Below are 22,749 nucleotides of genomic sequence, written 5' to 3'. Positions count from 1 at the left end.
CGTGAGCGGGGTGTGGTGGTGGGTGTGCTGGTGATGGCAGTAGTGGCTGTAGATGTAGTGCATGCAAGTGTGAGTGGAGACGAGACTGGGAGGGAGGAGGGAGACGAGGAGGAGGGGGACACAGTGGAGGCAGTGGATGTTGGTGTGTCTGCATGTGTGTGATGCTTGCGTGAGTGCTTGTGGGATGTGTGGTGCTTATGTTTGCCAGAGCTTCCCTTGTGTGTTGAGGTGTGTGCATGCTGGTCTGAAGGTGTGCTTGGGATAGGCTGAGGTAGAGGAGATTGGGTCTGGGTGGAGGAAGTTGGAGGGGGAGGCTAGAGACAGGGACAATGGCTGCCATCAGTGCTGAGGCCAGAGTCTGAAAAGCTTGCTGAAGGGCCGCCTGGCCAGAATGAATGCCCTCCAGGAATGCATTTGTTTGTTGCAACTGCCTTTCTACACCCTGGATGGCATTCAAAATGGTAGACTGCCCAACAGTGAGGGACCTGAGGAGGTCAATGGCCTCCTCACTGAGGGCAGCAGGGGTGACTGGGGCAGGACTTGAGGTGCCTGGGGCGAAGGTGATGCCCACCCTCCCCGGTGAGCGGGCACGGGGCAAAGGCTGAGGGGCTGCTGGGAGGGCAGTGCTGGTAGGGGGGTTGGCGGCTGTACCTGTAGATGGGTGGGCACAGATGTTGCCCTCCGTCCCACTGGTGAAGTCCGAGTCTGTAGTGTGGCCCTCCATGGCCATGTGGGATGCAGTCCCCTCGTGCTCCGGTGCCACTGCTCCTCCGCCTGATGATGCTAATGCACACAAGAACAGGGAGACCACAAAAAGGGGGGGACGACAGAAGAAAGACATGTTGAGTGCATGCATTACCGCTACCGTTGGCGGACACAACAGACACAGAAGCCCCCTGCACTACGCGGTGCTCTTGGGCTCCGCTGTTCAATCCCTGGGAAATGGCCTACTAGGCTATGCACGACATCTGCACACATGGATGACACAGGGGCATGACTAGGTGTACTTGGCACTCTACAGAGGTGGGGTGGGGTGCCACATGGCCTGCCTTACGGAGGGACCTTGCCTACTAAACTCGCCCTGGCCTAGGAAAACCCACAGCCCACCTCCCCCACCCAGACCCCTCCACTGCGTGCAAAATCAGCAGTATGAGTGTACTCACCCCCTTGTGGCTGCTGTGATGCCCTCAAGCGCCCTTCCAACTCCGGGTACGCCACCGCCAGGATCCTGAACATAAGGGGGGTCATGGTGCGACGGGCACCCCTCCCACGTTGGGAGGCCATCCCCAGCTGAGCCTCCGCCGTCTTCTTGCTCCAGCGGCGAATCTCCTCCCATCTTTTGCCGGAAAAGTGGGTGCTCCGTCTGTGGTAGACCCCCCCCCCCCCAGGGTCCGGACGTCCTTGGCGATGGCACGCCAAATATCTTTTGTCTGGTGGGCGCTGACCTACATGAATTGTACAGGGGGAAGAGAAACTTATTACCAACTGCACCGTCACAGTCATTGGCCCCCATCCCTACCTTTGCCATGTGGCACATGCACTCACCGTCGTTTCATGCACACCTCAATCTCCCCCCCCCCTTCTTACATCCACCCCACTCCACACCGGCATAGCCCATACAGCATGCTCCCAGTGTACTTACCTGTTTGTCTGGAGGACTGTAGAGTAGCGTGTACTGGGGGAGGACCCCGTCCACAAGTTTCTCCAACTCCTCCGATGTGAAGGCAGGGGCCCTTTCCCCAGACACTCGAGCCATTGTCTCTTCCAGACCGAGGTCACAGCAGCACTTGCAGTGTAGGTCCTCTCCTGTCGAAGATCAGGTATCGAGTGATTGAAGTGATAGAAAATGGCGGTCACGTCCGCTGCGGTGCGTACCATCACCGCCGGCGTACATCGTCATTGGCTCCTGGGACCCATAGGGTCCAATGTTAACCAATGCAGCAATGCGCCGTGGTCTTTGACCGCCTACTGCGACGGTGTACAACACCAGCGCAGTTACCTCACATCCCATTGTCCCACTTTACAGGTCAGGCAGCCGCCATTTCAGGGGCCCACATGGCTTCATTTTTAACTGTGTCACACATACCTAGGCCTAGATTCAACACACATACAGGCCACTTTTTGGATTATGATTCGTGTTCTGTGTAAGCTGTGGGTACGTACCTCTGAGTTGGTTGACTCTGTGCTCGCTGTTGTTCTTCATAGGCACCGTCCGTTGGGACATGTAAGGAGATGGCGGCATCTTCCGGTGTACCGACCGCTGGTGGACCTGTCGACAATGGAGGAAAGACATGTGATCATCACATACAAGCTTGACCGTGCCACAATCCAGGAACTGTGTACCCAGCTGGAGCCAGACCTGATGTCAGCTATCCGCCATCCCACAGGAATCCCCCCTCAAGTGCAGGTGCTGTCAGTGCTCCATTTCCTTGCAAGTGGGTCATTTCAAACAACTATTGCCATTGTATCAGGGATGTCCCAGCCTATGTTTTCCAACGTGTTGTCCAGAGTGTTGTCTACCCTGCTGAAACACATGCGGCGCTACATCGTTTTCCCTCAGGTTGAGGATTTGCCTACAGTGAAAGGTGATTTCTATGCCCTGGGACATATCCCCAACATCATAGGTGCCATTGATGGGACCCATGTGGCTTTGGTACGCCCCGCAGGAGTGAACAGGTGTACAGAAAGCGGAAGAGTTATCATTCGATGAATGTACAGATGGTATGTTTGGCAGACCATTACAACTCCCATGTTAATGCCAAGTTCCCTGGCTCAATGCATGACGCCTACATCCTGCGGAATAGCAGCATCCCTTATGTGATGGGTCAACTCCAGAGGCACTGTGTGTGGCTATTAGGTGAGCACCTGGAAGCAAGACAGTGGGAATGGTTGTCTGGGTCTGGGGTTATCCCTACAGGTTAGTGTGTGTCTAACTGTTGTCCCTCGCCATTTGCAGGTGACTCTAGTTACCCCAACCTGTCATGGCCACTGACCCCGGTGAGGAATCCCAGGACAAGGGCAGAGGAACGCTAAAGTTGACATCCTCTCAGTGTTTACCTCAAGATTAGAGTTGAAATTCTTGCAAGGTTCCCTCTCCCTTTGCTCACTTGAAGTCCATTTAGGACAGGGTATTCTATGTTTCTAAAGTCTCTTAAGATTTTGTCCAAGTGGGTTAAAGTTAACCACACACTCCTCTGCATATAGGTAAAAGATGAACGTTTATGGTACACATACAAGTGTAAATCTTCCTTCTGTATGTTAGTGTCTTGTTGAGTTAGCGATGGTTCCTGATGAGCTCCATATAACTATGACGTAAGTGCTAGGGTGTGGTGAATAGATTTCATGTATAGAATGTTGAGTTTTCACTTGCATGCAGAAGAATGAAGACGTGCAAGGTCAACCTCCGTGCGTACCGTATTCATATACGAGTACCTAGACTGGGGAAAACACTACATGTATCATAGAATGTCAACCATCAAGTGTCCTTTGTTAATTGGTGACAGTTGTTCAGCAGTTCACACTGTTCTATTCTACAAAAAAGTGTTATTGAATGTTTAATAAGGTTAAGTATACAATAACCATAACAGTACATGGTGGTACAGTGATAATATTGACATGAAGTAATATGTCGAAACAAACAGTGTGTTGCAGGTTAATGCATTGAAAGACAGGCGGGCTAAGATGCCCAAACTCAGCATTGGTCTGTATCTGAAGAGGTTTGAGAGAAGCAAAGTCCTTTTCAATTTATGTAGCCAGGTTTGTCTAAAAGGTACCCAAGTGGAGGACGAAACCTTGACACTGTCACCCCCCTAGGCCCTGGATGTATAGTTCAACGCATTTGAGCAGCTGCTTAAGGTATGTTCATGCCCCTATGCATTTTGTCAAAATGGGCTTTTTCCCCCTGATGGCAGAGGGAGAAACATACTGTTTTTTAAAGGTAATCCCTGACATCCAGCAGGTGCGAAATGAAATCCCGAAGGTTAGCTCACCCACAAGTACCCTGTTTAAATGTACTGTTTAAAGGAAAATGAAGGACATCTCTTTTAGCTACTGTTCAACTGTTCATTGGGATCTTGGCTTCTTTCTCTCTATGTTTATTTGTTCTACCAAGACAATTTGAAATGTTTAAATCCAAGGTGTATTTTATCCTAAATAGCATAACCCCCGGTTGTAACCACAGAGACTTAGCAAGTTAACTGCCTTTTGTCCTGAGATCATTTGTTTAAAGTTTCCTTTGTAAGAAGACACATCACCTCTTTCCTAAGATTAGACACCAAGATTCTCTGTAAGCAATATATCTTAAGTATTTTTGCCTCTTATGAACAGCAAAGGCTAAAAGGAATCTTTGGATGGAAGAGGATGTCTGAGTTAGATAATTATTTCCAGACTCTGTGTGTCAATTTCTTTTAGGACAGTGGTCATTGAATGTATAAGGCATTTCCCCTGATCAGTATACTCACATCACATGAACAGCATAGCAGAATTAATGTGATATTGTAAATGTTCTTCACTAAATAAAACACTGTTTCTTCAACAGAATGTTGCCCACCGCTGTAGGGGGCAGCCAGTTATGACTTTGAAATGTTGACCTTCAGTATTCATTAAATTTAATGTGAAAGCTGGAGCTTTCAGTATGTGGTTTTATTTCTGAAAAACGAAGCCATAAGCTGGACTCTAGCATATTGCTTTGTTGTTTTTGCTCTTAATGCATGCTCTCTTTTTGTCAACATATATCAGAGCTTTATTTGAAGTCCCCAATCCATACTAAATACTTTTGAATGTACTTGAACTGCTTCCTCAGGTAAAGATAAGGACACCAATTAAGGTGTAGTCTCCAATTTCAGATTCCTTCACATTTACATAGCGGTTTAAGATTTTCACTTTTATATGTTGCTTTTTTATGGCTACATTCTTTATTAATTTGTTAAAATATTTAATATTCTAAACAGTCGTAGATCCTCTGAGAAGGCGTTGTGGACCCCTCGTTTTCCGCAGGTCTCAGGTTAAGAACCACTGGACTAGATAAAAGTCCAGCCCTTATTGTCAAATGAATGCAGTTGCTAAGGGCAAAGCTTTTGTAACATATCTTTAAAGTTTGGTACTCATCTATTGGAAGGTACACCGTTCCAGAGCTCCGTCCACAACGTAGAAGGAAATGTGTTATAAGCTTTTAGTCATGAACAGATAATATTTTGCCCCCAAACTGTATATTAGCATCCCTTTCAAGATACTTATTCTCATAGACCTCCAGAACTGTGTCAGTGGCCACTGCTGGTAATACCTTTATTAAAATAGCATTCTGTTGAACACTCAAAAGGAATGCACTGGTACATACCACAAAAGCCAGTGTTCCCACTCAGCCACCAGTAACTCATCTGTCTCTGATGTTTTCACTGGGTATCTTCTGAGCTGCTCCAAAAGACTACTCATCTTTGTCTGGTCTAGAAAGGAAAGCTTAAGTTAGTTGCATGCAGATATCCATGTACAGATGATAAAGTTGAGGGGCAATCAGAGCTGTAATTTCAATTTTGAATATAACATCTTTAAAACATTTAATATGATTTTAAGGTTGCTTAGGGATTCTGAATGTGGTACTTCATTATCAAACACGTACTGGGCCAGGGAATCTGGATACCATGGTGCTTCTGTGTGGCTGTCAAAAGAAATACTTGACTATGTTTTTTATTGGTAGGGCTCAAATGAAGGGGTGAAAAGCAGTGCGGATGAGCCTCAATCTTCAATTTGTGTTGACTCGGACAACAGTGAAGATGATGATGATGATGTTGTTTCCCCAGTCTCCCAAACAGCAACAAGTTCAGCAGAAGTGAAACTTCCCAACCCACCATTAAATAATGTGGCACAAGAAGGGTTATCAAATCCATCACCAAGTAAACCTCAGTCTCCAGAACCAATGGGTATGTTAGTAGCTGATCATGTAGTAGTAGCAAATGTAATAATTTTAATCATTATTTTGTAATTATCCTGAAGGAAAACTGATAACATTCCAAATCAAATTAAGGGCCTGATTTAGAGTTTGGCGGACAGGTTACTCTGTCACAAACGTGACGGATATCTTGTCCACTGTATTACAGTGTCTATAGGATATAATGGAATCATATACGGTGGATGGGATATGCGTCACGTTTGTGACAGAGTAACCCCATCTGCCAAACTTTAACTCAGGCCCTAAGTTTATTAACATCATCATCACTTTGTGTACTGTGCTTAACACTTTGATATAAGTTGTATGGTAAATGTATTGCCTCTAGATGCGACAACAGGTAGCAGATGTTTTAATTATCATTCTTCTAACCTTAAGAAAGCGATGCTGCAGGAACAATAAAGTGTTAAAACGGTTTTGTCTAACAAAATATAGAAAAAGGCCAGTAGATCATTCCAAATCCTTGATTCCAAATCGTAATAGTAACATTACGTGGTTGCTGCTTTCCTATGCACAGTAAAGGTGGCCACTTTAGGCGTTATAAGATTAGTGCAACTCAAAGATGTTTCTTGCAAAGATGCTCATGGCAGTCTGACACTTAGCAGATTCTAGGGGTCAAAAATAAGTGCATATCCCATTTGCCCTATTCAGACTTTATAGCCAGATATTCGCTATAAATAGTGCAGACATAACATCTGACAGTTTTTTGGCCGATATCTAGCATCCACTACACTCTAAAATAACTCTGTCTCCAGAAACTCCTCAGGTAGGCAGGTTATGCTTTAGTATGTTTGAGCCGAGATCTCCTTCCTTCATCGATCTCCTTTTCAATTAACAAATGCACCTTTAATATCATCTCCTAGAGCATCTGATATTTAAAACATAAATGATGGAATATGCATTCAGGAACATGTGTGCCTGTTTTCCCCTGAAACTGAATCAGGTTGGCCAGTCCAAGCAGCCTCTTTGCACCGGATTCAACTGGAACACACCTTTAATCTGTGTGGTATATCCTGTGGTCACATACAGGTGTCATAGAGCAGGCACACACCTTCATGGCCACAACTCCAGTTTCCTCTTCTTTATTCATTGAGGTGTCCTATCCTGTTACAGTGCTCCATTCACACACCCCCCAACAGCAGTATACGTCCTCAGGTTTACAGAGTTTCTTTTGTTGATATGAATAAACTAATTAAATAGGACTTGAATGTTACAATGGGTTTTGCTAGCAACCACCCTAAGATTTTGAGAACAGAAGTGTAGAAAAATACTACATGAATCCAAACAGTAATTAGATTCCAGCCCTTGGAACACCTATCAAACATCCCTCATGCACAGCATTTCCACAGGCCTATTTGAATATTGCAAAGGACTCCACTATCACAGAAAACAAAGTTCGTTCGCAGGGAATCTCCATTGATAATCATAAGCACTGAATAATCCTGCCCACTTGCAGGTATCCCGGAGCAGTTCTTTCAAAGTCAAGTCTACTTCCTCTTACGTTGCAAAGGCCAGGAAACATATGCCACAGACATGTTACATTTTTGCAGCCTTAAAACAGGTTATATCGCCAAAGTGTATTGAATTACTTCAAAATTTAGAACACTTATGACATAGAGGAGGATAGCACCATCGAGACACTATGCAGCATCGAGATCATTGACTTCAGGACATGGCTCAACGTTGAGACATCATGCAACTACTCTGACCAAGACAGCAACGTGGCTTTCACAGCTGTAAGCATGCAGACTTCTTTCAGAGTCTGATCGGGAGTACTCTTGGGCCTACTCCCCATCAACGCCCACCTTTTCAGTGACCATTCTGGATTCACCAAACTACCTCTAATTACAACAGAATCCACTCCACCTCCACAGTGCTTTCCCCATCCTTCTCCTCCTACTCATCGTGAACCAGTGATTTCAGGGGTACCTCTATTGCCAATTCTACTGCATACTGAACCTGTGACACAAACACCAAGTCAACCTAGATCTTGCTCCGTCACTCCAGACCTCACTCCTATAGGTCTAGGTCAACATCAAGATCCCAACGTCTGCATCATTTAGGGTCCATCATCTTCAGGATTGTAATCACCTCCCTTAACGGATTCTCCTTGTGAGGATTTGGGTGTACACTATGATATGGTTGTGAGGCCTAATCGTGTGGTACGCTCACAAATACCGTCTTGGGTCCAGTCAGGTTTGTGTACTCAACCTTAAACACAACCATGGGTAGCTGTGGCTGTGAGCAGTAAGGCTTGGCAAAGAAACTTATCATAAAGCACCAAACATTGAAGTAGGAATGTCACACAACAAGAAAGAAACACAACACCAATTTATAAAAAGGGAGCATACTTTTATTAATTTTGAGACTTCTTGCTCTTCAAGTACACTGGGGGTTCCGGAGATATGAATTTTGTGAACAATAAATAACTTTTTATATCAACCGCAAACAAGCACTGGTCAAGAAAAAGTTTGTAAACTTTTGAAAAGTTTCAAAGAGTTTCTCCAACCCAAGGTGAGCGGCCAATTCCAACACCATAGAGGTTTAGCAGGCCAGTAAAGATACTTTGTACAGTTACCTGGCCACCAGATCCTTTTCCATTCCTGATCCAGTCTTTAGAAAATGACTGCCATAGATTGCAATGAAGTGGTCCTGATGATGGAGATGCAAGAGAAAAAGATGCTCAAAGATGCTCCTGATGCTGTGCGGTTGATGGGGGTATGCTCCGAGTGATACTTCGGTCTACGGGTAAGGTGGGGCGATTTTGGCCACTGAACTTGGGGTCCCTCAAAGTCCTCTTTGCAATGGTAGAAGGGCATCTGTGGCAGACCTTTGATTCTCGCGGCACACCGGTCAGGCTACAAATCTTTGTTGGCTAGTGTCCTTCTTGGGTGATGAATCCGAGATCAGAAAACACCCACGGGTCCAGCAGACACAGGTGCAACTTTCGGCTATCTCAAGTAAGTCTCTTGAAGTCCCCGGCAATGGGTAGCACCAACCTTTTGTGGTAGCTACCAACTTGGCAATTAGGGCTATTCTTGCTTCAATGTGCCTGATGCTATTCCCAGGGAACAGTGACTGACCTTTGGAGTCATTGCATTGATCTAGGGCTGGGAATCAACATTTCCCTGAGCCAGGAGCCAAGGCCACAATCCAAACTTTATTTGCCTTAAGTGCAGAAAATGCAGTTCTTCTGACGGTCCAGTCTGTCTTTGTGTGCTTTCAAAACCAACAGAATGGTCCTCCTGTGGTCCTCTCTCCAAAATCCACAGTGTACTGAGGGCAGGGTGCCAGGGGTGCCATATTATGCCAGGAAAGAGCCCCGAGAGAACCCTGCTGTCAATAGCCAATATTCTAGTATGTTCCCTCCTCTTGGATGACGAAGTTCCTGTAATGTGTGGCATCTGACTATCCCAGAGTGCAGCATACTTTCCCCTTTCAAGATGGCACAGCACTTTCTTGGTCATCAGAAGCTTGGTAGCCCATCCTAGAGCTGTGGCTAACTAAGGACTATGGGGGTTATTCTAACTTTGGAGGAGGTGTTAATCCGTCCCAAAAGTGACGGAAAAGTGACGGATTTACCACCAGCCGTATTACGAGTCCATTATATCCTATGGAACTCGTAATACGGCTGGTGGTATATCCGTCACTTTACCGTCACTTTTGGGACGGATTAACACTCCTCCAAAGTTAGAATAACCCCCTATATGCCTTCAGGAAAACCGGTTCTGGCACTTAGTTTCCCTCTCTGTCTCCAGTTTAGCTACAGGAAGAAAAGGTAGCCTGCTCGCAAGTGTTATCACCATTTTCCCTTCAAAGATGGCTTCAGTGCACCCTGAGTCGAAAATCCAGTAGCTAATATTCCAAATTGGGGCAAAAAGTGGGGGGAAATCTGCATAAACACCTGTTTGCTTACACTCGTCCACCGAGAATATCACCAATAGATGATGTTAACACCTTCTAGAAATTACTCATCAGGAGAGCTAACAAATTGAATATTCATTTACAGACTACTACCACATCTTTTGAGATTCTTCGTCAAAGGTTTGCAGCTAGATCACAACTCTCTTTGATTCCAGGCTTTTTAGAACCAGCGATGGAACTTTTTCTTACTCTGGCTACAGTGTAGACTGCTTCCTCATGCTTGCAACAGAAATACAGACTACCGATAAAGATCCATCCTTTCTTTGCACAGATCAAATTCCAGACTCTCATTGTTTCAGAACCTCGAGAAAAGTCTGCAAAACCTCTGCAGTTTCCATGAAAGCTGCTAGTGTGAATGCTCTCCTCAGATGCTATGACAGGACTCTTTGGGATTCCATTCTGCAATTCATGGACAGTCTTCCCAAAGATAAGCATTATGATTTCCAAGAGATTGTTGATGAAGGCATGATGGTGTCAAACCAAGTTATCAGTGTTGCAGCCGATTTCTACACTCTAGCAGTGCATGGCTCTTGTCATGGCCTGGGTCTTGGCGCTGTTCTTGGCTGAGAATCACAGGATTGAAACTGGCAAGTTAACCCTCTTGCCAGGCCCAGACCTTACTTTTTGATACATATATATCGCCCCTAAGGTAGGCCATAGACAGCCTAAGGGAAGAATACCCGTATTTAAAAGTAGGACATGTACTTTCAAGTTTCACATGTCCTCGTAGCAAAAAACTCTTAAATTAGTTTTTCACTACTGCAAGGCCTGTTTCTCCCATAGGATAACATTGGGATTACCTTATTTCATTTTATAAGTGTAATTTCCAATTGGGAAGAGAGGGGACCCCTGATTTTTCGTGTCTCTGGAATCACCATTTAAAAATACAACTCAAGATGAAGTCGGATTTTAAATTGTAAGTCTGAAAATTACAGTTTTAGAAAGGCATTTTTTTACTCCAACCATTTGGTGCCTTCTGCCTGTCTTCAATACTCTTCTTGGGTGGGATGACAGCTGGCTTGTGCATCCCTTCTAGATAGCCACACACAAAGCGAGCTTAAGTGTGACTAATGTGCTATCCACAGCATGATGGACCTTCCTGGGCAGGATGGAAGGGAGAGGCTGACACTTCCACCTGCATTTTGCTGATAGGCTGAGTCCTGTCCCCACATAAAAGACTGCATACCCCTTGTAGTATGTATGGAGCCAGGGCAGGAAGGAAAGGGACTGCATGCACTTCAAAGTCATCTCTTAAAGTCTCCCCCACTTCAAAGGCACCACTGGGTATAAGAACTGGACTTCTGACCCTACCGGCTCAGTACACTTCTGGACCTGTGGATGCTCTGCCAGGAAGAAGGACTGTTGTGCTGCTGAAAGGATGGCCACTCTGCTGGACTCCTGCCTGCTGCCCTCCTTTTTTGATAGTGAGAAGGACTTGTCTCCTGTTCTTCTGAAGTCTCAGGGACACAAAAGGCTTCCGGCTTTCCTCCTGCAGCACCTCTACTCTGCCATCTGTGATTCTTCCTCTGCCAAGTAGTGCCAGTCCAGTTTTGGGCCCTTGGAAGTGGGTCTAAAGTGCTGCTCCAGCCAGAACCAGTGCATCCCACTGGTTGTGTGGGACAGAATCAGTGCATCGCTCCTTTTGCATGGATCGAAACCGGCGCATCGCCTCTACTGCGAGGATCAACTCCGATGCATAACCACTGCTGCAAGGGCAGAACCTGCACATCGCCTTCGGAACAGTTGCACCTAGGAGTCACTGCATCCCCGCTGCTGCGAAGAGACAATCAACACAACTCCTTTGCTGTGGGGATCGACTCCAACACATCCCCTTCAAATCCACTGCAACGGAGTACCTCTGCTGCTGTGTTGGGAAAATCGACTCATCTCCTGTGCTGCAGGGATCGACACAAGCGCATCGCCTCCTCTGCATCCTGCATCCTCACTGACGCAACCAGGATTAAGGTAATTTTGTTCAGCGAGCCTTACTGGGTCCCTGTTGCCAGCCTGTGCCCCATCACGTTCTGCCTGAACTCCTGACTTTGTCCCAGTTCTGCACAACCAGGTATCCCAAGTAAGCATTGCCTCTAAGCTCTATTTTATCTTTATTCTTTTAAAAATGCATAACTCAAGTTCTACTGTCCGAAGGAACAGTCTTACCACATCAACCTTCTGGAATTGATGGCAGTGCATTCAGCCCTGAAGACTTTCCTCCTATTGGTCAGAAAAGACGCTCACCTTGTTCGGGCAGGTTTCCTCCTATTGGTCGGAGAAGACTCTTACCTTGTTCAGGTGGACAATACAACAACCATGCATTATCTGAACAAGTCGGGAGGGATGAGCTCCAGACCTCTGTTTCTGGAAGCTCAAGCAATCTGGAAGTCATCTCATCTCCAGGGATCTCAACATTATAGATGTTCTTCTTCCGGTAACCCAGAATGCTCAGGGAACACTCAGTAGAGTCATTGAAGAAAATCAAGAGTGAGTTTTAAACAACGCTGTACTTCACGACACATTCTCAGATTGTGGTTTTCCCCAAATAGATCATTTCGTAGATGAGAGAAATAAAATGCCCAGGCTTTGCCACGAGGTTCTACCAACTGACACAGGGGAAAGTCCTATGGATCAACTGGACAGGCAAATTTCTTTACACCTTTCCTCTTATTCTCCTACTCCTGACCATGATCGTCAAGCTCTCACACTCGAAAGCCAGAATGATACTAATTGCTCTGGAGTAGCCTCAACAGTGGTGGAAGATGGATCTCCTTCACCTCTCACAGTGTCCATACAAGATGTTGCTGTGCAGAAAGATCTTCTTCAGAAGTTCGGAGGACATATTCAACATCCCAGCCTTCACTCTCTGAACTTTGATGCATGGCTCCTGAACTTGTACATTACGGCCACCTAAACCTTCCTCAGGAATGTATGGATGTGCTAAGTGAAGCCAAGAGACCACCTGCTAGGACTCCTATTTCTTCAAATGAAAGAGATTCCCCATCTGGTGTTCTCAGAACGGTGTCAATCCTCTTACTTGTCAGGAAGAGGCTATTCTTCCTCATCTTCTTCATCACTCTAAAGCAAACTGAGTTTCTCCTCAATTATAGTACATCTTGCGGCAATCACAGCTTTTTGAAAATGTCCCTCACAAACATCCTTTTTCATGATGACTGTTGTCAAACATTTTCTAGAAAGGCATTAAGAAGATATATCCTCCATGGGAGTTAAGCATCGTCATCTCTTGCCTCCCTTTGAACCCATTCATAAGGCATATTTCCAGCACCTTTCTTGGAAGGCCTCCTTTTTGGCAGCCATTACTTCAGCTTGCAGAGCTACCTTACGCAATGTTCCATAGCAACAGGGTAGTGATGAGGACCCATCCTAAATTCCTCCATTAGGTAGTCTTGGATTTCCATGTCAATCAGACTATTACCTTATTTACATTTTTTTCAAAACAACTCTTCTCTTGCAGAGAGATCTCTCCACACTCTTGATGTTAGAAGGGTTTTGTCTAGATACCTCAAAATCTTTAGGAAAATCAGAACAGCTTGTTGTCAACTATGGTCCTCCACAGACTGGATATGGATTGTCTCCTACATAATCCTTTGTTATCAAAAAGCAAACAAAACCCTATCTGGCAAACCTTGGGTCCACTCCACTAGGTGCAAATCAACACCTGCTGCTTTGCTTAGGAACATCCAAATTGCTGAGATTTGCAAAGCTGCATCTTGGGACATCAGTTCACACCTTTACGAGACACTATTGTCTTGATTCGGGCGCTAAGGCTGATGCCCAGGTGGGACAAGTATCTCTAAAGAATTTGTTTTCCTAATTTTACTTTTCCACTTTTTTATCTGTTCCTTCGCAGAATCTTTGAGGAGTAAGCTTTGAAAATCTATTCCATGCTTCTGATTATCAGTTGAGATCTCCTGTGAGAGAAGGGCTTCCTACTTGTAATCCTAGTTCTATCTCAGGGTAATCTCCATTGAAATCATAAGCAAATCCGACGGAAGAGATTCGCTCATCAAAAAGAACTGAGTAAACTGCCACCTACAGGTAATGATGGGACACTAGAGGTCAGAAGGCCCTTAAAGGCGCAGTGTCCTATTTACATTGTTTCAGTGCTGCAGCCTATACAGGCTACATTTCTCTGTATTACCCCTTATCTTACTTTAAAAAGAAGTAAAAACAGTTTGTGAAGGATCAAAACTAATGAAGAAAAATTGTGAAGTGATTAAAAATCACTTTCATTTCTGCTTAAGAGATTTTTAAGAGTGTGACCCTTTTTTCCTATTTTTTAAAATAATTCAATAGACATTGGTAATATAGCCTGTTTTCAAGGCTGCAGAAGTGTAATATGTCTGTCACATATGTTTCCTGGCCTTTCTAAAGTAAGGCAGAGTTGATGTGACTTTGAAAGAACTGCTCCAGTATCACTGCACGTGGACATTTCTATTCAGTGCTTATGATTTCAATGGAGAGTCCCCTGACAAAGAAGTAGAGTTACAGGTAAGAAACCATTCCATCCTCAGGCTCTCCCAAAAAAGATCTGCAAGAACTACCTTCAGCAAACTTTTAAACTGAAACTCCTATCCTGATATTCTGTTCCATGAATGTAAAGAACTACATTGGCATATGTTGCATGTAATGAGATTTCAGAAGTTCCGAATATTCGGATGTTTCTGTGATTTCATTGATGACCACATATACATTTGGTAACGGTTTTCACTGATCCTTAAATTATATTTGAAGATATAATTGTTCTCTACCCCAGTCAACTCCCTGAACTAAAACATGTAAACCAAAGATCATCAGTGCTGTGCCATGATTAAGCCATGCATAACAATGATTTGTCTGTGAACAAAATAGGGCAGACCTCTACGGGCTGTATGCACAGGGCCTGCACCAAAAGTATGAGATCAGCAACGCAGGGTGAGGTCATCTAATTCTCACATTTCAGCCGACGCCCCACTAGGTTAGGTTGGTGACAGGAAGGAGCCTTTAGCATACTTTTGAATGTTCTTCCTCTAATCTGGATGTCTTTGTCTTACAAGTTGCACAGGTGACTTGAGAAATTAGTTAGCTAACAGCAGCCAGTCTTCCATGTCCCTCTTTGGCGTTATGTCGGAGTATCATTGACAAAAATATTGTCTCACACAAATATCATGTCCTCAATGTCATTTGCAAAACTGTTTTTCCATTGGTTGTATATTTACTATTATCCCCAATCTGGCAATATTCTTGTAAACAGTATGTAGGGCCCTGTATTTTTATCAGACCATATTTAGCACACGTTCTGGTGCTATGTCCCCTCTGTCTTGTGGGAAATGTCCTTTTTGGCTGCAGGACAGGTGTGACTGTCTACACTGTGATGAGAGACTTCTTCCAAACAGGAGCTTTCCCTGGCTGGCCCGAACATCTCTTCAATAGTATGCCTTCATTCCTAATTTCACGCTGCAATTCTCAAATTCATCTCACTGTCATCCCTCACATCTCCATTCTAACTCCTTCTGTCCCTTCCTCCTCCTCATCCAGTACTGACTTTGTACTTTATCATCAGAATTCTATGACCAATAACCAACATGGAATTGTCCCAACTCCTGAGAATCTACAGTGTTACTGCTGAAGACCACTCCATAAACAAAGCTCCTTCCTGATTCCCAACATCTTGTCCCCACCGTTTATCTTTCCTAGCTCCCCTTTCCCAACATTTCTGCTATCTCCAATTTAAGGTGACCTGAGTGGTTGTGTGTGCCTTTCCAATAAACAACTTCAAATAACCAGCATTTTGCCACCCCGAAAGCTCCTTATACACCAAAGACAATTTGTTTCCGGCCTTGTTGCAGTAATTTGGTGTACCGTTTGTTGGTGCCTTAAGTCTGCAGCCTACTTTGCCTTATGGAAAGCCCAGCCCTGGAACGTCAAACACCGATCCTGTAGTCTTAGGCTTGTGTTTCTTGACACTGCATGCATTTATGACAACAAAAAAACAGGATTAGCTTTGGCTGCTGTGTCTCCTACAAGTATGTGTCCATCACTAAACTGTGCTCTTTTTGGACCTCTTTCAAAAGATGGATGTACTTGATTTCAAAACTGCAATGCAGGAGATCAAAATGCATAGTTGAGGAAAGTTGAATTTTAAAAATTTAAAAAGAAATGTCTAAAACTAGAGTAACATCAGCTGGGCAGTACATACATAGCAGGGCCACTTATTATCTTTCTCCAGTCCTACATCTCTCAACAGGTGCCTACAGAAGACATTCTAGAATGTTTGTTGTCAGCTGAGGTTCTGAGATCTATGTTGCCACATTCACTGAATGGTTCTACTAGTATAACGACAAGAGATTGGCACAGTATAGCAATTTGTGACAATGACTCATGTTTGTAGGTCTGATGTGTTTAGAGTTTGCACCATTCATGGTAGACGTATTGTATTCTGAACCTACTTTTGTGTCAGCCTCCTTTAACAATGGGCGTCTTTTGACTTCGAATCTTCTTATACTTTGGCTTGTGACATTGTCAATAACATCTCAGGTTGGACAGCAGTAGTATTTTTGTCACCTTTTTTTTTGGTTGTACTCGTATGCCCTACCGCCTCCTATGGAACACACGAGGGACTATTTTATAGTCTGTAACCAGTCCTGCCTGTACTGGAGAGTTAGTGCTGACAAAAGCGTATGAGAAACAAGCACTGGCAAAGAATTTTGAATCCTAAAATATTATTAAAAAACTTTACTGTGTTGCAAAAAAATAACAAAAAATGGCTTTCTATACATGATGCATCTATGAGGCAAATATTTTAATGTGCCATGGTTCAGTGTGCGTTTGAGATATAAAATAGTCCCGCAAGTATTTCAGTGTGAGCACTCTGTAGGATGTGAAATGACACACTAATGTATTTCCTGAGGTGAGAGAGGAATACTCCTCTGGGCACAGCCAAAGTCCACTCTGTATGTTTTAAAAAATGTCAACAATAAGTCTATAGACAGCTCTGTTGTCAATCTAGGCCAAATAAAAAATGAGCGCTGCAGAAAAAACGAAACCCTTTTTAAGTCTTGCCTACTGCTTTTTTATGTTGAGAATCTGTTGTGAACAATACCAATGCTCATCAGTCTTTGGGTCAGGATGCAATTGAAAGACTTGTATTCTTCTACTGCTTAATTCAGCATTCCTTGTGTTTTCTTCCTCTTTCCTCCCTGTGTGCTACTTCCCCCTTCCTATCCACCCGCACCCTTGAACTTTCAATGTTGGTGTTGATTCTTCCACCAAAGCTGATCTGTTGCCTACCCTGCCCCTTCCTGTCCCTCCCTGTCACACTCGGCTTGCTTTTTCTTTGTTCATTTCAACCTCACTCCTACATTTGGGTCGCCACCTTTGAAAAGTAAATTTAAGCAAAAATGAAACACATCATGACGCATATGCCATTGCAAGTGCTGAAAGAATTTAGTAAAACTCAACTTTAATCAGTGATGGGGAGGATATTCTAGTACAGTAGATAAGGATAAAGCCGTTTCTTCCATCAGGTATATAATGAATAGTTCAAGTTAGTTTGGGGTAAGCACTAAACACGTGTTTACAAGATGTTGAGCTGGAATGATGAACTCAGAATATAATTTATTTTTTGTTTTAGCATTGCTAGCCTTGATCTTATGTTGAGACATGTTTAAAATTATGTGCATTTTGAATTCAACTCTAAACCTAATGAGCGAACATACACAAACACATTGGCCCTCATTACAACTTCGGCGGTCTTTTACATAGACCGCGGGGGGGCGGAAGACCGCCAGTTCTTATTACGAGTACTGAGGGATTTCCGCCACAATTTGAGTGGACATCCACCAGTAGTCACGCTGGCATTTGGAGGTGCAGGGGCGTTTTTTTCACCGGCCCTGCCCCACCAAAAGGACTCCACCAGCCATATTACGACCTGTAATACGACCTGGCAGTGTCCTGATGGCTGGGCGCTGCCGACAGTGGAAGTGCCCGTTCCCTGCCAGACAATCTCTTCTCCGGACAAGGTAAGTCAATCGTTCGACTGGGGAGAGGGTGGGAGGGTGGGGAGTGTTGTGTGTGAGTGGGTGTTGTCTGCATGTGTGAATGTAAGTGTGTATGCCTGTGTGTATGAGTGTGTGTATGGGTCTCTGTATGCGTGTTTGTAAACCTGTGTGCAAGCTTGTGTACATGCATGTGTGTATGGGTGTATGAATGATTGTTGAAGTGAGTGTGTCCTGGAATGTCAATGTGAATGCATGTATGGATGCATGTGAATGAATGCGTGTATGTCAGGGTTTGTTAATAAGTTTATGCGGGGTGTGTATGTGTGCGTGTATGCGGGGGAGAGGGTCTGGTATGGAAGGGGGTGGAGTGATCGGGGCTGGTATGGAAGGCGGGGATCTGGCATGAAAGGGGGTGTGGAGGGGGATTCTGGTATCAAAGAAGGGTGGGTTGGGGTGGTGTTGGGATTGCAGGGGGGGAGTTATCTACCAGCGACAGGAATGCAAATTTCTGTCACCTGTAGAAATCCTTGGTGGCAAGGGGACTCGTGATACCTCCAGCGGTCTTTGGTGGACCGTGGGGTCAGACATGCTTATCTGTGGCCCAGCGGTCCGCCCCCACTGGCAGTGGGAACTGATAAATGGCGGTTTGACACAGGCCAAACCCCCACACTCGTAATCTGGCTGTCTTCATCACCGGCCCATCGGCGATGGGCCCGCCACTGCAACTCTGGAGGTCTAGACCGCCAGACTCGTAATGAGGGCCAATGTGTGACAACAGACTATACCCCTTTTATTTATTTTTCGTCATGACATCAGATGAAGTCACTGCATTTCACTGGTGCGTTCTTGTCACTGACAAAACTAATACAACATACTATGGTCCAGGTTTAGCTGGTAAGTGCTTAATTTGTGAAAACCAAAAATATGCATGTGAGCCCAAGGCTTTTCCACGCCTTGGTTTCCCAATACCAGGGCTGCCTAGTCTTGATTCCACCCCATGCATCTTCCTTCCACAGTCCTACACTTCCTGTTTCTCCTTCTCACTGTTGCAGTTTCTTTTTAATTCCTAGTTTCTCTCTTTGTCATTGTTTCTCTATATTTCACTTCCCGGGTCGTCCCTTTGTTTCCTTCCTATCTTTGCCTTTGGTCAGAGTCTCATAATGAAGAAAGTTGCAGCCCCTAAAAATGAGTGCCAGTGCCCAACACCACAGGCACAAGTTATTTATAGCAGCTACGTCCCAGTAACTGTGCACATGATGATACAGTCTCTAAGATTTACCTCCTCAAACTTTCCTTAGAGAAAAGACCTAACTTTGCCTCATGCCTCCCCCATATGCCATTTAAATGCACCAACAAATTTAAAAGGGTACCTTGTCTGCTGTGCTTAATGTCCAAAAGAGTCAGTATACTTAACCAATGGTTTACCTCTGCCTCGTGTCCACAGTGACAGTCTTGGTGTGCCCTTGAGAACTGACTGTGTTTGAGAGAGAGCAGAGTTTTTACTACAGAATAAGCCTATAGTTTAACATGTGCTTCCTAAATAACTTTTTTACATCTGACATAATCCAAGAATTTAAGATTTTACCAAAATTATATTTATAATGCACTTACTTAAAGGGACTTTCAGTCACCTTCTTCCTTTGGCCTGTTGTCTCATTCCCATTTTGATTCCGCGCAATACAACATACAGAATGGGGCAGTGGGTCGGCCTACTTAAACAAATGGCTAAGTTCACTATAACTGACTGCATTTTGCTTTCATAATAAGTACATCTGCATGCAACACCGTTCCCTTCACTGCCAGCATTTTTATTTTTACTATAATGTTGCCTTTGTGTTTCACCTAATGTGATAGCAGGACACTTTTTATGTGAAAGTTAGGCACGTTCAAGCTTTATCAGTAACTGACTCCTGCTAATGCTGTTGTAAATTCCTTTCAAAGTGGCCTTTATTTATCTGACTGCTGCTACTTCACTAGTCTGAAAATGTTGTGGAGAACAAAGCCTTTTGAAAGAGAATAGTATTGCAAACAACGGTTCACACAAGCTCACAAATGCGCTCTGTCTTTGCACCCCTGTCTCTTTCTTCATTTTCACTTTATTTCTTGTCTTGTTGCCGGCTTTCTTTCTTTTTCCTTATTTTTTCCTGATTTATTTTTCCCTTGTTTCCTTCTTCCGTTGTTTGTCTTCCATCCATCTTCTGTTCATTCTTTTTGCTTTCTTTGTTTCTTTTTTGTTTTTGTTTCTTGCCTGTTTCTTACCTTCATGCCTTCTTACTTTAGGTATTTTCAATCTTTGTTTCTTTCCTTCTTTCTTTCCTCACTTTCTTGATGTCTTTCTTGTCTTTGTTTCTTCTTTCCTGCTTTCTTTCTTTCCTGCCTTCCTTCCTGTTTGCCTTCTTCCTGTGTTCCTTCCTCCTTTCTTTGTTACCTGCTTTCCTGCCTTCCTTCCTGCCTTCTTCCTGTGTTCTTTCCTCCTTTCTTTGTTTCCTTCTTTCCTGCCTTCCTTCTTTCTTGCCATATTTCTCAGAGGCTGTCTTCATTTTGAGTTATGTCATGCTGCCCTTTTCACAAGGAGCACAACCACACACAAAGTCGTTCACTTTAATGCCGGAAAGTACCATGCTACTGTGCTATTCTGATATGAAAACATTTTTCCTTTAGCATTTTTTTTTAGGCTGATGAAACCCAGAAGCTTCTGAATAATAACATTTTGCAAAACACATGACAAAACAAGAATTGCCAAAAGGTTGGCAGCCAACGCCAGACCTTTTGGCTTTGCCAATGCTTGTTTTAGCATTGATAATATCCTGGTTTGTTTGACTTCATTAGGATAAGTACCTCTGTAAGGAAATATTTATATTTCCAAGTCTTCAACAGAAGTATGAGCATTGTATCAGAACTTCAATTGCTGAAAGCAAACAAAAAGCAATAATGTCATTGGTGCATCCAAGTGAGTCAAGGAGCATGAACCATTTCACATGCACCTTACTCACTATTTGAATTCATTTCTATTTTCCACTTCAGATCCACTGCATTTTAACTACTATGTTGAAATTGTTGAATAGGTGAGTCTCAAAAGTATTTCTTGTGCCTATAAATCATACATATTTTTCGGTTTATTGTTTTCTTTAGAGTTTCTGGGAAGTTCCCTGAGGAATGTTCAGCTCCCCTTTTCAGTCATTTATGTGGCCAAAGGAAAACCTCGGCCAGAGCTGTCGGCCCGTTTCCTCATCCGGGCTCTCTTCCCTGAAGATGTGCTTGTAAAAAGCAATGTGTATGGAAATAAAGAACGAGGAATGGCACCACTGGACTGCAACAAGATCAATGCCCTCAGAGGTACGTGACATATGACAAGTTTGAACAACAGATTTCTATTAATATGAGTGTTTTGATTATTAGAAATGTACCATTATCAAGAATGATGTCCTTGTACAAATTACTAACCATTGGTCCTATTACAAGGAGCCAGTTAAAAATGGTGCAGCAATAATCCACCAGTACAGGTTTTGGTGCTGTAAAGATGTAAGTAAGCCTCCAGAGGTCCACAAGGGTGTGGAGAGAGATGAGCTTTATTGAAACACCTAAACCACCATCAGAGCAATAGCTGTCCGTGTGGCTATTCCACAAACATTCAAATGAAAACATTCTGAGTTAGAATGGTAGAATATCACAGAGAAAAACTGCAAACAAGAGGTGACGTATCTTACTTCTTATATGAATTGGAAGCAGGCAGATGCAAAAGAATGCAACTCTAAATACAAAATGGGTGAATGTGCACAGCAATAAAGTTAAAGCAGAAGAATTTAAAAACGCAAGTAAATAAGAAGCATAGTCTTCCAGATAACCCGGTCTCCTTTTAACATCTTTTTCAAGATGCCATTCTTTCTGAACCACAGAAAACCATGTCTGGTATCTACTTGCCACACCCAACATCAAGACTTGCACAGCAGTGTTGCACTCCCTTCATTCCATCCCTCACACACACAAATGTGGCTCATCTTCCATATTGTTCTGTGACTAGTTTTAACTCCATTGTTAATTTGACCAATGTAATTGATTTGCTGAACTTAGGCCAAGCAGCACACCTTACTGGTGCTTTCATGTACACTCAATCGGGCACCTTCACACTGCACTGCCTCATAGCATGTCTCCTGACTCTTCCTCTTCTGTTGCCTTTCTTTCTTTTTCTCTCTTAACTCACCTTCTACTGAAAAATGCACCCAACCGTTGTTCCACAGCCTCCATTCTGCCATGAGTATGTTATTCAGTCTTCTTCCCTTGAACAGCTCAAATTATCTTCCTGTAGTGGCATGAGGGGACTTCTGCAGTTTAGAACTGTTTCTTTTGCCTCCTCCTTCAAATCAACACTATTCGCTATAGCCAACTGAAATCCTTCCTTAAGGGTTCTATTAAATGTTTCCAGTACCCTCTCAGACTGTGGGCGAAACAAAGCACAATTCTTCTGCTTAATGCCATTTTTTCCAAGGAAGGTTTCTACCTCTCTAGGGCACAGGTGTGTCCATTGCCCTTACAATTACTCTTCAGGAAACCCTCTTGCCTAAAAACATCCTCCAAAAATATTATGACCCTGCGTGAAGAAATCTCACTCATCCATGTGACCTCAGGTGACCATGGAAATAGATTGATCCATACTGCTAAATAGGAAATAGATCTTCCCCATTCATAAGAGCCCTACAATGTCCAATGCGATCTCTTTCCAGGGTTGATCAGGTGGAACAGCATTTAGCATGGGAAGCACTGAAGGCTTAAGATTGTTTTCAGTCCTAGTATATCTGCCACATTCCCTGATAATTCTTTTCATATCAAGATCCAACCCCAGCCACCAAAATCCAAGTGTAATCTTTCTTTGGATTTGGCCACACTTTAATG

The 22,749-nt window shown here is 43.9% G+C and overlaps 1 protein-coding gene across 2 annotated transcripts in view; it reads left to right on the top strand.

Annotated features, from left to right (window-relative positions):
• Positions 1–22,749, top strand: part of BEND2 (BEN domain containing 2) — a 218,722-nt gene that overhangs the window by 179,639 nt on the left and 16,334 nt on the right. For both annotated transcript variants that reach the window (XM_069204528.1, XM_069204527.1), the window contains 2 exons: positions 5,693–5,915; positions 20,992–21,195. In XM_069204528.1, the coding sequence (XP_069060629.1) occupies positions 5,693–5,915; positions 20,992–21,195 (427 nt within the window). The remainder of the gene's footprint in view (positions 1–5,692; positions 5,916–20,991; positions 21,196–22,749) is intronic.

The sequence above is a fragment of the Pleurodeles waltl genome, chromosome 8, assembly GCF_031143425.1.
Source record: "Pleurodeles waltl isolate 20211129_DDA chromosome 8, aPleWal1.hap1.20221129, whole genome shotgun sequence".
Lineage (NCBI taxonomy): Eukaryota > Metazoa > Chordata > Amphibia > Caudata > Salamandridae > Pleurodeles > Pleurodeles waltl.
This window is presented reverse-complemented; position numbering and strand designations above follow the sequence as displayed.